Below are 16,040 nucleotides of genomic sequence, written 5' to 3'. Positions count from 1 at the left end.
CTTCTACAAAGGCACAAACAAATGGCGACCTTTGACTTGGTGATAGCAACAATGGAATGCAGGCATCCACTAAAATGTCAAGGGACATTTAGATATGCTCACCCTACCAAAACAAAGCAAAAAAAGAGGGAGGGGGAGGAGAAATCTGGGATGGTTCATTAGGAAACATCATTGTTCCTGTGCGACGAGAAGGCTTCTTAAGGCCTCAGCGTGGCACCGGACTGTGAAGTCGCCAGTGACAATATATTAACATTATGCACAAGCGTAGCAAATTATCAGCCTCTCTGCCCATTGCTTGTCTGAGTAATGGAATGTCTGCAGCCAGCAGGAAAGATGAAGTTGTCCTGCTGTCCTCTAGAGCAATGCTTGAATGATGTGGAGCTGCCTTGGCAAGTGTAAAAAGAGAGACTACCCTGGGCATCATTACTTTTTAAATTTGCTGCACGTTGCGATTCGAGAGAGAGAAGGAGAAGTTGGTGAGTGAAAAGAAAAGAAAAAATCCAGTTTGTTTGGCGTGGAGAAGGCCTGTTTTCATGCCCGTGAAACCTAATCGGCTGGAAAGTTGTTGTGGATGCAACTCCAGAGTAGTTCTTCCATTTTCCAAAAATGAAAAAACAAAAATAAAACCCAGGATAAACTGCATGGGCTTGGGGAGAAGGAGCAACACAGCGGAAACACAGAATCATAGAATTGTAGAGCTGCAACCCCTCACAATGCAGGAACCTCAGCTAAAGCATCCATGACAGAAATACTGAAAATGCAGCAGGAAAAGAGCTGGAAGTGTGTTGATGAAGAGTGCAGTGATTTTTATATGGAATATGCACCAACCAGTCCCTTTTTATCTAGGACAGCACAGTGGTACCTCGGGTTAAGAACTTACCGTATTTTTCGCTCTATGGGACACACTTTCCCCCCTCCAAAAATGAAGGGGATGTGTGTGTGCGTCCTATGGAGCGAACGCAGGCTTCCGCTGAAGCCTGGAGAGCAAGAGGGGTCGGTGTGCACTGACCCCTCTCGCTCTCCAGGCTTCAGGAAGCTATCCGCAAGCCTTCGGAGCGCAGCAGGAATGCCCACCGGGCTCCGAAGGCTTGCGGATAGAAGCCTGCAGTCCGAAGCCCACTGGCTGTCTTGGCTTCTTAGCTCTTTGGGGCTGGGGAAAAAATATTTCCCCCCCTTTATTTCCCACCCAAATAACTAGGTGCGCCCTATGGTCCAGTGCGCCCTATAGAGCGAAAAATACGGTAATTTGTTCTGGAGGTTCGTTCTTAACCTGAAACTGTTCTTAACTGGAGGTACCACTTTAGCTAATGGGGCCTCCTGCTGCCGCCATGCCACCATCGTGCGATTTCTGTTCTCATCCTGAAGCAAAGTTCTTAACCTGAGGTACTATTTCTTGGTTAGCGGAGTCTGTAACCTGAAGCCTCTGTAACCTGAAGCGCCTGTAACCCAAGGTACCACTGTAATCATTTCCCAGGGCCAGGGTCTGCTAAAGCAGTTTTTTTAATTACTACACAGTATTGGGTAGGATTCAGACTTCACTTTCCATGGAATGGAAAGCCTTTGATCCTGTAGACAGATCCTTTGGTCAGAGACAGATTTTCCCACCCTCACGGCTCCCAGCACCATTTCCTACATTGCTCTGGAAGATCCCATGACTGTCTAGAATAGTGTTAGTAGCCACTGTGCTACAGTGGTTAGAGTGTCAAACTAGGGCCTGGGAGGCAAGGGTTCAAATCCCCACTTAGCCATGAAGCTCACTGGGTGACCTTGGGCCAGTCACTGCCTCTCAGCTTAACCAACCTCCCAGGGTTGTTGTGGGGATTAAACGAGGAGGGGGAGTACCATGGCCACCACCTTAAGCTCCTTGAAGAAAAAAAGGTGGGCAATAAATGCAATGCAATGCAATGCAATGCAATGCAATGCAATAAAATAAAATAAGGGCTGGAGGCTAAAGAGGGAGGGGGGAATCATAAAAGGTTACTTCCCCAACACCACTCACTAGCAGGAGTGAAGGATCCAACCCAATATTAGTTTGTTTACATGAGCATCAAAACCCTTGTTTAAAGTTGGAAGTAGGTTAACATGAGCACATGGACAAAAATAAAATAAATCCTATTGACCGGAGAGTACTTACATATCAACACGTTCAGAACTGAGCCCCAGGAAAGAATTTCTTTCAATCTTGTGTATGTTTATGTTGTCTTGGACGTCACTGAGATTTAAAGAAAAAATACATTTCAAAAAAGGAAGTTAAAACGCACCCTTTTGATGCCTTGTTGATATACAAGGCATCAAATTTTCCTTGGTTTGGAAGATTTCTAATCCGCCTTTCAGTTTTAAGAGCAACATAAAATCTAATAAAGTCAAATACTGATACATCTGCAAGTAAGAAAGAAACAAATTATCTTCAATGTTTTGACGACGTTGAATGTTTACTGCGACCTGCTTTGGGAACAGCTCGTTGTGGAAAAGGAGCACATAAGTAAACTCAAATCAATCACTGCTGCCCTCCCATTGCTATTGCAGCAAGAGGAGCAGGAGCGGTGTTGCTATGGTCCAGCCATCGCCATATGGGTGGGGGCACCACCCCAAAGGACCCCTGAATCTTGTTGGGATGTTTCGTTCCACCTTAAGGAACAGGCATGATTGTTGTGTGTCACATGTCTGTTTACACTCCAGCACAGCTTGCTGGGAACTTCCATTTGCGTGTAGCTTTTGCTTTAGCTGTTTGCTTTGGACACGAAGGAGAGCAGACATGTTTCCTTTTGTCCTGATCTACGCTGAATAAACCTGCTTGTAAATATGCTAACACAGCCTCTCGTGCCACTTCTGTTTGTGCAGCGTTTGCTCTGCTGAATAGCGTGCTCAGTCTTCTAAAGCCTAGAGCCGCAGATTTATGCTGCACCAAGGACCAGAGTTCTTGGGAGAAAAGCAATGACAAACCTAGACAGCATCCTAATAAGCAGAGACAACAAAGGATCCCCAGAGTTAAAGCTATGGTTTTCCCAGTAGTGATGTATGGAAGTGAGAGCTGGACCATAAAGAAGTCTGGTCGCCGAAGAATTGATGCTTTTGAATTATGGTGCTGGAGGAGACTCTTGAGAATCCCATGGACTGCAAGAAGATCAAACCTCTCCATTCTGAAGGAAATCAGCCCTGAGTGCTCACTGGAAGGACAAATCCTGAAGCTGAGACTCCAATACTTTGGCCAACTCATGCGAAGAGAAGACTCCCTGGAAAAGACCCTGATGTTGGGAAAGATGGAGGGCACAAGGAGAAGGGGACCACAGAGGACAAGATGTTTGGACAGTGTTCTCAAAGCTACCAGCATGAGTTTGACCAAACCGCGGGAGGCAGTGGAAGACAGGAGTGCCTGGCGTGTCCTGGTGCATGGGGTCACAAAGAGTCAGACACGACTAAAACGACTAAACAACAACAATAACAACGAAGGTTCACCTGGCACACTGGCCGGTGGGCTGGAGCCAGCTGGGGGCCTGCCAATTGCCCCCGTTTCCTTGGATGCATGCCAACAAATCTGACCTCAAGGATCATGCATTCTTATGGATATACAGTATGGATTTGCAGCCCTCTTCAGGTGTTTTCTCTCCACTCAATCTCAGTCACATGTAGAGAAGCAAAGAGGCCAGCATCACCCCTCACCGCCAATGTTGGGGAGGCTTGCCAGATGTCAGGAAAATTCCAGACATGTCCTGGTTTTCAGGTGTAAAAATGGCTTGTGTGGTGGTGGTGGTGGGGAAGGATATTTTGCCAAATTGGCAAAACGTCAGGGGAAACCCGGATGTAACGCAGTAAACATTCAAAGACATCAAAACGTTGAAGATAATTGGTTTCTTTTTTACTTGCAGATGTTTCAATGCAAAATTCAGTGTGGAAATCTGGTTGAGATTTCCTCCAACAAACTAGAACTGATTCAACTCTTGGCATGGGCGAATTCAGTTTTAAATAATTCCGCCTCCCTCTTTCCTTCATGGGCAACCCAACAAAAATGGTCAAAGCCCCAAAATATTAGAATAATCCAGTAAAAGACTTACAGCACAAACTTCACAGAAGAATGTATCTGGTTAACGACAGGTAAATACATGATTGCAGTGTTTGATAGCAACCTAGAGGGAATAAGTACAGGTTGTTAGCACATCTCTGAGGAAAAGTAAAGGTAAAGGTAAAGGTACCCCTGCCCGTACGGGCCAGTCTTGACAGACTCTAGGGTTGTGTGCCCATCTCACTTAAGAGGCCGGGGGCCAGCGCTGTCCGGAGACACTTCTGGGTCACGTGGCCAGCGTGACATCGCTTCTCTGGCGAGCCAGAGCTGCACACGGAAACGCCGTTTACCTTCCCTCTAGTAAGCGGTCCCTATTTATCTACTTGCCCCCGGGGGTGCTTTCGAACTGCTAGGTTGGCAGGCGCTGGGACCGAGCAACGGGAGCGCACCCCGCCGCGGGGATTCGAACCACCGACCTTTTGATCGGCAAGCCCTAGGCACTGAGGCTTTTACCCACAGCGCCACCCGCGTCCCAAGAATAACAAATGACTGAAATGAAACAGAGGAAGAAAAGTTGCAGGCAAATTTTTGTTATCCTCATTTTGTTATTCAATATTTAGTCCCCCCCCCCACATTCCAAATTCTGGGTAGTGTTTGATGTCTTCTATAACTCTGCTTACATGTTTTTCATGTGCAGGTCATATTGCGGACATATTGCTTCATATCCAATTGGTTCATGTCCTATAGCTTCCTGCTGAAATCCTGCAATGTTTACCACACCTTTGCTGCACACAAGAGCACCTCTCCATGCGACAATAATGCAGTAATGCTGGGGAAGCATCACAGAACAAGTAATAACGTGGAATGATGTGCAGATGATCCAGTATAAATCCACCATTAATGTACTACTATTGATATGTTGCCTTAGTCACAAGAGACTAGGGCCCTGTGGGATTTTTCCGCATGGCCTGCAAGATGGTGCTGTTCTGCCTGGCCTTCGGCTTAGACTCACTCTGACCCCTTATATGGGATTTGGTATATAAATTTTCCCTTGGCTTTTTTTCTGCCCCATGTAGGACCAGCATGGATAGCTGGCTCGGGTGAATATCTGATGTTTCCTCCCTTTATGGTCTTGATTTATGGGCTACTACTAAAATGAGGCTTTATTTTAAGCTGTATTTTAATTAACTGGTTGTTGTTTTTCTATTACATTTTATTGTAATTCATATTTGGTGTTAGACGCCCTGACCAGGAAGGGCGGGGTATAAATAAAATTTATTATTATTATTATTATTATTATTATTATTATTATTATTATTACAGTGGTGCCCCGCAAGACGAATGCCTCGCAAGACGGAAAACACGCTAGATGAAAGGGTTTTCCGTTTTGGAGGTGCTTCGCAAAACGAATTTGCTATGGGCTTGCTTCGCAAGACGAAAATGTCTTGCGAGTTCCTGCGATTTTTTTCCGCTCCCCACCCTCTTTTTCTAAGGCACTAAGCTGCTAATAGCCTTTTAGCAGCTAATCCCTTAAGCCTTTAATAGCCGCTAATAGCTGCTAAACCGCTAATAGCGCTAATCCGCTAATCCGCTAATAGGGTTGCTTCGCAAGACGAAAAAACTGCTAGACGAAGAGACTCGCGGAACGGATTCTTTTCGTCTTGCGAGGCACCACTGTATTATTATTATTATTATTATTATTGAAAAACAAACAAAACCATGCCAGTATGGAGGCGCCATATTAAAACTACAGTTCCCAGTGTTCCCCAGGCAGATGAAATTATGATAAACCCAGTTTAAGCCTTGGTAGAGGAAACTGCAGCCACCATTTCAGAACTTTTGCTGTGCTTTATATACCAAAAGAAAAGCATCAAAACAATTTAAGAAACATACAATGCCCTTAGGCACCTAGAAGACTATTCAATATTGGAAGAAGGTACGAAGATTCTGAATGCAACAAGGCTCTTCCCACTTGCAATTCCTAGCAATTAGCTGACAGTGGAGGTAAAACAAGGCCACGCCACGCAGGGGTCAAGAACGGCAGCGATGGAATAAAAGATGCATCATCTTCACGGCTGTGCTATGGCTATGATTCCAAAGTGCTTCTGACAGCACAAGGAAGAATCACCAGGTATTCATGTACAAATGTGAGCATCGATGCAATGCGTCAGCCAGTCCTAATGGCATTCTAGCTGACATCGGGATGAATGGAGCCGCCATTTCCAATCCAAAGGGAGCCCGCAAATAAGGTGTCTGTAATGCACGTTATCAAAACGTTCCGTAGAGTTTCAGCTGGGCCATTCACAGTCTAATAAGGGTTCATTATCCGTCTCATTTCCTATCCACCGTGCATTTGCTTCACAGGAAAGCAGCGTGCGAAGGAGGGATTGAGATTGCCGTTGCTGCGAGCATGTGAAAGCTGACGAATCTCTGCAATCGTTATATATCAGAAGGAACAGCGACGGGCCTGATGTCTCATTCAGTATGGCTCGTCTTCCTGACTGGGCTTCGTGGGAGCAAAGGCATCACAGGAATCTTTCACTCCACATGGGGCTCAAACCCACGACTCTGAGATTAAGAGTCTCACGTTCTACTGACTGAGCCAAATGGCTGGAGCGGGATTGAACTTTGCCATGTGGCTGCTGCACCTTTCCAGCTTTCTTTTATAAAATTATCTGGCCGATTGGCTCTTCTGGCTCCTTAGCAGGACCTCTGGATAGTGCACAAAACAAATGAAATACAGTGGTACCTCTGGTTACATACGCTTCAGGTTACATACACTTCAGGTTAAAGACTCTGCTAACCCAGAAATAGTGCTTCAGGTTAAGAACTTTGCTTCGGGATGAGAACAGAAATCGTGCTCCGGCGGCACGGCAGCAGCAGGAGGCCCCATTAGCTAAAGTGGTGCTTCAGGTTAAGAACAGTTTCAGGTTAAATACGGATCTCCGGAACGAATTAAGTACTTAACCTGAGGTACCACTGTACTGTGAAAATCCCTGAAACGAGAAGTAATCGGCTAGAAATATTATCTTATAGAAATAGACTAAATAATAAAAATCAAAAAGTTTAAAGAAAAAAATAGAAAAACCTAGATAGTGGCAGGGATGAAACTCAGGGGCAGGCCTGGTCTACTTAGTTATTTTAAAGGGTGAGCCCAGTCTACATGGTTGTTATCATCTTGCGGTTTCAGTATTCATCTCGTCTTCTACTTGTGCTATGTTCTTATTGAACCTTTGACTTGCGTTAGGCGTATGTTTCCCTTTTCTTGACAATCTCTCAGAATGACGCCTTGTAACAGACTAACATGGCTTCCTCTGCATGTCAGCTTTGGTGTAATAAGTGCAACCTGACTCATCGTGTCTTTAAACATTCTACGTTTTTTGGGGGGAAAGAGCTACAAGATTTTTCACTAAGGCTGGGTGGTTTGATCATATGAAGCCTCTGTTTGTCAGCTTCACCAGCTCCCACTTGAAGGCCAATTTAAAGTGCTGGCTTTAATCTTTAAAAAGTCCTAAACAGCTCAGGGCCTGGTTACCTTCTTTTCTGTTAGAGCGTTTATTAATTTTCCAATAAAAAACATCCAATTAACATATCAAATCATAATCCAATAAAAATAAAAAACTAAAATAAAAAAAGATCCAATGGTCTTCTGAATTATAATTCTGATTTTACGGCTTCCCACAGTCTGAATGTCAAAGCATCTCCAAACCCCAGTCCTGCCTCTCAGGATGTTTCCATATTTCCATATCCGATTTTCCATATCCGATTGCCTTCTTTTCTATCTGGATATTAAGATCCTCTTTGGAAGACTTGCTCCAGTTTTCTCTGCCAAGTGAGGTTCATAAGCCCTGCTGGATCAGGCCAAAGACCTATCTAGTCCAGCATCCTGTTCTCACAGTGGCCAACTAGTTGCCAATGGGAATTCCATGGACAGGACCTGAGTGCAACAACAGAGCTTCCCCCATTTGTGATTTCCATCAGCTGGCATTCAGAGTAGAGGCAGAACTCCGTTATCATAGCTAGTAGCAAATAGGGTTGTCAAAAGATTCCAGCCAAAATAGAAACAAGTGGATACTGACAATGTCCACTTATTTGTCCCGTGTCCAGAACAGAAATCAATGCAGCAAATGTGATCAGTAGATCAGCATTTGCCGGCATCGTTGCTTTCCGTCTGCAAATCATATGTTTCTTTCCCCATTTGCATTGTGTTTCCTTCATGCTGATATGAATGGGTGGAATAATGTCATTTACAGAATTTATTCACGCTATGTTATGTACGGTAATTACACAATTATGTAATTGTGCTTCAGTAAGATGAAAAATGTAGTTTTGGGTGGAAGATGAACTGCAACAGAACAGAAACAACGATGCATGTCTAAAATACAACAGCAATACTTCCCTGGTGGTGAGGCAGGTAACCATTAGGAGAGAGTCTTTTTCGTAGTGGCACCACAGTTATGGAATAGTCTTCTCACTTGGCACTATTTTTGTGGCCTTTTCAGCACCAGGTGAATAATTTCTGTTAGTGAAGGCCTTCTAAACAACTTAAGTAACATGGCTGGGCTTCTCAGTTTTTTTTGTTTTTTTTTTAAATGTGTGGTATGTTTACATATAGGTTTTCTAACACACTTGTTTCTAAGGGCAGCACAGGGCAGGTCACTGCAAAGGAAACGTACACAGTGTAGGTCAGACAGAACGGCCATAGCTCAGCGTAGAGATTCTGCCTTGCACGCAGAAGGTCTTAGGCCACTGAACCAGACGGGCCAAGGATCTGATTTCGGTGTAAGGATCTGTTCCAGAGCCTTTTCAGTAAAGTGGGCTAGAGCAGGCATGGCCAAACTTGGCCCTCCAGCTGTTTTGGGACTACAACTCCCATCATCCCTAGCTAACAGGACCAGTGGTCAGGGATGATGGGAATTGTAGTCCCAAAACAGCTGGAGGGCCAAGTTTGGCCATGCCTGGCTAGAGGAACAGAGAAAAGTGTTTAGAGAGAGATTCTAAATGGCCTCGGTCCAGTATATCTGAAGGAGTGTCTCCACCCCCATCGTTCTACCCGGACACTGAGGTCCAGCGCCGAGGGCCTTTTGGCGGTTCCCTCACTACGAGAAGCCAAGTTACAGGGAACCAGGCAGAGGGCCTTCTTGGTAGTGGCTCCTGCCCTGTGGAACACCCTCCCATCAGATGTCAAAGAGAACAACAACTACCAGACTTTTAGAAGACATCTAAAGGCAGCCCTGTTTAGGGAAGCTTTCAATATTTGATGCATTACTGTATTTTAATATTTTGTTGGAAGCCACCCAGAGTGGCTGGGGAAGCCCAGCCAGATGGGTGGGGTATAAAAATAATAATAATAATAATAATAATAATAATAATAATAATAATTATTATTATTATTATTTTAACACAGTCGTTGTTGGCTTCTTTCGAGAGACAATGGAGCATGCCTCTGGGGCGAAGTCGAACCACTGGGTTAGCAGCACCAAAGTGACCCCCCCCCCCGGGGCACAAGCTATGCAATGTGTCTGGAGGTCTTGGGCTGCCCAGATGACAAGACCCACCCCCCTCAGCCTCACTGATGTGGTCCAAAGGAAGGCAGAGCAATATGTTTGGCACCAGATTGGCTGCAGGAATTGCTGGAAGGGTTTACTCTTTAGCCTTTTATTCTCCGGAAGATATTCCACAAGGAGATATCTGCCCCTCACTCCCCTCTACAGCTTGTGCAGAAACCGTCGTCTGGACCGTTGGACCCACTACAGTGGTACCTCGGGTTAAGAACTTAATTAGTTCTGGAGGTCCGTTCTTAACCTGAAACTGTTCTTAACCTGAAGCACCACTTTAGCTAATGGGGCCTCCTGCTGCCACCGTGCCACCGGAACACAATTTCTGGTCTCATCCTGAAGCAAAGTTCTTAACTGAGGTACTATTTCTGGGTTAGCAGAGTCTGTAACCTGAAGCGTCTGTAACCTGAAGAATCTGTAACCCGAGGTAGCACTGTACTGGCCTTATCCGTTCAATCTGCTGAAGCCTCTCTTCACATGTAGGGGCAGTCCCTAACTCAACAAGGGTTTGAGACCCGTTGGCTACCCTCACCTGGTTCAGCCAGCCAGTTGAAGCCGTTCACTGGGTGTAGCCGCTGTTGCATGCTGACAGCTTCTAGGAGCCACAGGCGAGAGCTGAGTGGACAAACTCCCACACAAGGAGCACAATGTGTCACCCTCCACCAGAGGTACTACCCCTCCCCTAACACCCCTGTTAAAACATATTCACAAGAATAACCAATATGTTAAGAGCCAGTGCCACTGTTCCAGGGGATGTTGTTTTTCAATCTATTTTCTCTTTTTGAATTTGAATTGTATATCTGAGGATGAGAGTGGAAGAGATAACAATGGTGGTTTCAGGGCATTCTGGCGTCTCGATTACAAATGCAAAGTAATTTTGGAAACAAAAAGAGTCCAGTGGTGTGATCTGAAAAGGCAAAGATATATTATCCCAGCAGACAATGCCTCCATTTACTCTTTTCCTCTAATGAGGCTTGTATCTGTGAAAAGGGCAGCAAGTTACCATTTGGAAACAGATTTGCATCCACTCAGGAGGAGCAATTAACAATTTCATCCTCTGTGTGAAAAATCTTTGGAAGCAAGTCAAGGGCTGCCTTTCATTATTATTATTAATATATATACATATATGAGCCCCTAACAAACTTAATCGGACTCTAATGATGTTTATTAACTTCTGCAACTTAGGAAAGAATGCCGTCTAAATAAGGGGTTGGCCAGCTTGAAAGCTTTCTCAATCACCAGCATGGATGCTTTATTAACTACGCCTTTAAAGTTAAGGGTTGTGGGGTTTTTTTTCCAATTAACATGTGGGAGAAGATAATTGAGTAGCTGCAATTTCCCCATCTCAATTTAAACAAATATTCACAGGATTAAAAACAAGACGTAAAGCCAGATCCTGCGCATCTTTTTATTATGTAGCTCAGTAAAAGAGGACAACCCTTGCGCTCAGAAGATCCCTCTAGTTAGGACAAGATTCACATCACTAGACGTGATGAAACCCCTGAAAACAGGAAAGCTCCATGAATGGGCAGGAAAAGGTTCTGTGAGAAAATGAGGCAGATGGTAGGCCTGTTCATATCTGAATTCTATAACAATAACAATAATATTTTTTTATTTAAATCCCGCCTTCCCCAGCCGAAGCCGGGCTCAGAGCGGCTAACAACGATAAAAGTAACACAGCATTCTCAAATCAATTCATTCTAAAATCAATTCAAAATCAAATTAATGGCAACCATTGGGCTAGAGTTCTATGAGGATTACCTCATAGAAGGGGGTCAGGCTGTGCCCTGACCAAAGGCCTGGTGGAACAGCTCTGTCTTGCAGGCCCTGCGGAAAGATGTCAAGTCCTACAGGGCCCTTGTCTCTTGTGACAGAGCGTTCCACCAGATCGGGGCCACGCCTGAGAAAGCCTAAGCTCTCTGTGGCCCAGGACCTCCAAGATGTTTTTGTTTGAAGACCGTAAGGTCCTCTGTGGGACGTACCAGGAGAGGTGGTCCCGTAGGTACGAGGGTCCTAGGCCGAATAGGGCTTTAAAGGTTAAAACCAGCACCTTAAACCTGATCCTGTACTCCAACGGGAACCAGTGCAGCTGGTATAGCACCGGGTGAATGTGATCCCACGGTGAGGACCCTTTAAGGAGTCTCGCCGCGGCATTCTGCATCCGCTGGAATTTCTGGGTCAGTCTCAAGGGCACGTAGAGTAAATTACAATATGAGTCTAGAATATGCCAGTGGTTTAATGTGGAGAATAAGCTTATAAAATCATAGGATTGCAGAGTTGGAAGGGAGTACGTGGGTCATCTAGTCCAGCCCCCTGCAATGCAGGAATCTTTTGCCCAACACGGGGCTCAAACCCATGAACCTGAGATTAAGAGTCTCATACTTTACCAACTGAGCTATATTCCTGTGCCGCCATTCATTTCCCACACTCCATAGGTCATTCTCCTCTGCATCGCTGCCTTTCCACACCCTCCCCATCCTGGGTTTGAATTTTCTCATACCAGGGATGCTTCGCGAAGGAGTGGGTATAGAAAACCCAAACAGAGGGAAGGGAAAATGCAAGAGGGCAGTGATTTGGAGGAGAACATCATCCGGACAATGGAGAGTTAACAGGCTTGTCATCAAACAGCAGTATGGATGAGCCTTCTGGAAAGTGAAGGAGAATAACTGATATCAGCTGAATGAAGGAGATCACAAGCTATAAGTTTAGAATTGGGATATTGCAGCTGGTGGGGTGCGCTGCAATTGCTAAAGCCAACTGAAAAGAGCTGCTGTGCAACTGAATTAAAGATTAAAGAATAAATAGGGAATGGATAAAATCCTGACTCAGAATGTGTGCAAGTGGTTTGTAGGGGGGGAAGGAGCTATTGGGCTCCTTTTATTGGAAAAATTGGTAGATTAACCTCTCCCTGAAACCAGGGTGAGAGGTCAGAGGTTTAGGCAAAGTGCACGATGAACCAGGGGGATGTTTGGAAAAGAAACGGGGGCGGGGACAGATCTCCCAATCTGCACTTGTTTCTGCCGCTCAAGTGCCTTGTCTTTATTCATGACTTTCTAAAAAGCCACTTAAGGTTTCTCAGCAGAGTGTGCAACGCTGTGATGAAGCGCGCAGGTTTCCCTGTCTTTTCTCTAATTCCATCCCATCAGCCGACCAGCGTGAAGCGAAAACGGGCGCCAGGGCTGGACCGGCACAACATTTGTAAACACATTACCATGCCGGAATGAAAAATAATACAAAGCCACACGGCAGAGCTGGCGCCAGGTGCAGGGGGCCTCAGCTTCGACGTGATGAATGGCTGCTTGGCCTTTGAATTTGTCACAGCTCCTAAGAACCAAATTGAGTGGCTCCCTCCCTGAAGCTGGTCTTGTTTCCGTGCAATAAACAAGAGCCAGCGTGGGGAAGCTGAAGGCTACAGGGGCACACGGTTGCCATCTCCTCCTCAAAGTTCTCTCTCCAAGCACGAGGGTTTGATGCTTGTTAACCTTTCTTTTACACGAAAGCTACTAACAAGAGGAAATGAGCAGCCTTCCCTGCAAAACGCTCTGTTGTCTGCAAGTTCAGGTCTGCAGCAGGAGCTACATGGCATCTATATGAGTGGATGCCCACTCTGTTTCCTAGGCATGCCCATAGCTCAGTGATTAGAGCATCTGCTTTGCATGCAGGAGGTCTCCGGTTCAATCCCTAGCATCTCCAGGTAAGGCTCAGAAAGACTCCTGTTCTGAAATTTGGAGAGAGGCTGCTAATCAGGGAAGGGTAATTATGAGACTCCTTTTGGAAAAAACCTGAAGTCAAGGTCTGATCACCAGCAAGTCTGGTTTCCCCCATCATAGCAATGTTGTCTGCCTTCAAAGTGCCACAATTCTGCGATTCTATACTGGTACTGGGATGCGGGTGGCGCTGTGGGTTAAACCACAGAGCATAGGACTTGCCGATCAGAAAGTCGGCGGTTCGAATCCCCGCAACGGGGTGAGCTCCTGTTGCTCGGTCCCTGCTCCTGCCAACCTAGCAGTTCGAAAGCACGTCAAAGTGCAAGTAGATAAATAGGTACCGCTCCAGCGGGAAGGTAAACAGAATTTCTGTGTGCTACTCTGGTTCATCAGAAGCGGCTTAGTCATGCTGGCCACATGACCCAGAAGCTGTACGCCGGCTCCCTCGGCCAATAAAGAGAGATGGGCACCGCAACCCCGAGAGTCGGCCATGACTGGACCTAATGGTCAGGGGTCCCTTTACCTTTATCCTGGTACTAAATGTATAAGTAAACACTCCCCATTTATCATCATGGAACTCTAGAGCTGGAAGGGACCCCACAGGAATCTCCCATACAGGAGCGCACATAATCAAAAATGAGAGAAATCCACTCCTGTTTTCCAGTGGGCAGCGTTGCGGCTAGGCTTCTGGGACTCTGCAGTGATCCAGCAAGGGGGCAGAGAGTTGACGCCCCCTTCCGTGCTGTCCCAGCTGTGGGGCCACGCCCAGTGTGGCACACTGCTGGCCAATCAGTGCCGGGTGGGGGTGGGGCTGTGGGAGGGCAGACCCTCCGTTCTTGCTGGTGCTTAGGCATTGGGTAAGCCTTTGTTTGGATGGAGGGGAGGTTGTAGCCTCATCCTGCCCCTCCTCAGTAAGGGTATCCTGCTGAAGGGATCCGGGGGTGTGGGCTCTTTCCGATGTCCAGACATGGGCTAGGGCCACGTCACAACCCCAACGGGGAGCCTTCGGAGTGCCCCTATTTGATGTAAGCCATAGGGCTCCCCCTGTCAGAAATCAAGCCTTTATCGGGAGAAACTGGCAACTCTCCCAGGCACCCGGCTTGGTCTCCCGTTGACCTCCCTAGCTGCATTCCCCAGCAAGATCCAGGCTAGGTCACAATAGGCGATTCTATTGGGATACTGCCAGGGAGACAAAGTCCATCTTGACCTCCATGTCATCTCTGGACGTACATTGATCTCCCGTAGACACGCAGTATCAGCAATTAGCGACAGGAGCTCCAGAAATAGCTTGCCAAAGATCCAGAGCTCTTGCACACTCTATCAGCAGATATGCACAGCAAAAGATGCACCCAGGAGAGCATTATATAGAAGTTTATTCAGTGTTGATCAGAACAGAGAAAAACCATGACTGCCTGCTAGAGATGTCTGGCAGTGAGAGAGAATCGAAAGCAAAAGACACAACAAAAGACAGGAAATGCGCAGGCTGTGACACAAACATCCTGCTCCCTTTTAAGGTGGAACGGAAATATCCTAACAGATTCTTCCCAAACGTGGGAAGAACACACCCCCTCCCTCCTGCTCCCCGGCAGGAAAGAGATAGACAGAAATGTATTTACATGCCTGTATTTCTGTCTTTGCAGCATTACAGAAAACATGTCTGTACTCTTCAAACTCCAGCAGTCAAGTGACAAAGACTTCCTGCACTTCCTGTACATACGCAAGAGGAAGAGCTCAAATTACACTCTGAGCTAATTCCGGTGCATCGCCCTGTGAACTGACTGTCCCACTGTTTCCCACGGACAGTCCCAACATTCCCATCATGTTTTGTTTTCAAGCTACCAGTTTGCAGCTGCATTGCTTCTATATCGTAACACCCCCTATTGGTGGTTTACCCTTAGCTGGACTCCCTGCAGATGGATGAGAGTCGAGATATATTCTGGCTTCACCCAGTGCCTAAGCCAAACCGCTCACATCTCTAACCAATAAATTTGTGGCCTATTCGAACACCAAAACCAGAATACTCGTGTCCATGTGCTTATTGTCTATTAGACATCTGAAGGCAGCCCTGTTTAAGGAGGTTTTTAATATTTAATGCTGTATTGTTTTTAACACTCAATTGGGAGCCACCCAGAGTGGCTGGGGAAACTCAGTCAGATGGGTGGGGTATATATATATATATATATATATATATATATATATATATAAACAAAAACAAAACAAAACTGTGGGGCACATAATTAGGCTTTTCTCATATAGCCAGACTTTCTCCTCTGCAGCGAGGAGTCTCCCATGTAGGAAATTTGTATCATACCAGCTGTGCTGAATCAGGGCTAAGAATAAAATCCGCGATGGTGTGGGGGGCGAGGGGGGGGGGAGTGTGGTCTACAAAGCCCCAAAGCCACCCTTTCCATTTTAATAGAGTCCGCTGGATTTCATTATATTTCCTCTCTTTACTTACGACCGAAGAGATATTATCAGTCAGATTCAGGTCAGATGCTAACAGCAGCTTGACTATTTTTGGAGGGTACTTTGTACAGAGGGTAGGATTAATTATCCACGAATTATGATGGAAACCCCATGGGAGCGGATGTGGCAAGCATATCGGGAGACCTGCATCCATTGTGAAGGGTGCCATTCAAACAGATGTGGAATTAAGGTTGACAATCAGATGCTTTCTTATTAAAAGGCATCTCATCACCCAACGCTGCATATAAATGGGAGCCGCAGCTCATGGCTTTCCATGTGAAGTTTAAATGCTCATTGTGCAGTCAGGAG

The 16,040-nt window shown here is 45.9% G+C and overlaps 1 protein-coding gene across 3 annotated transcripts in view; it reads right to left on the bottom strand.

The window, feature by feature from the left end:
• FSHR (follicle stimulating hormone receptor) overlaps window positions 1-16,040 on the bottom strand; it is a 95,859-nt gene that overhangs the window by 21,229 nt on the left and 58,590 nt on the right. For all 3 annotated transcript variants that reach the window (XM_083432599.1, XM_083432600.1, XM_083432601.1), the window contains 2 exons: window positions 4,053-4,124; window positions 2,135-2,212 (listed from right to left, as the gene is read on the bottom strand). In XM_083432599.1, the coding sequence (XP_083288725.1) occupies window positions 2,135-2,212; window positions 4,053-4,124 (150 nt within the window). The remainder of the gene's footprint in view (window positions 1-2,134; window positions 2,213-4,052; window positions 4,125-16,040) is intronic.

The sequence above is a fragment of the Podarcis tiliguerta genome (assembly GCF_965153285.1).
Source record: "Podarcis tiliguerta genome assembly, chromosome: 3".
Classification (NCBI taxonomy): domain Eukaryota; kingdom Metazoa; phylum Chordata; class Lepidosauria; order Squamata; family Lacertidae; genus Podarcis; species Podarcis tiliguerta.
Note: the sequence above shows the minus strand (reverse complement) of the source record. Positions and strands in the feature narration are given on the sequence as shown.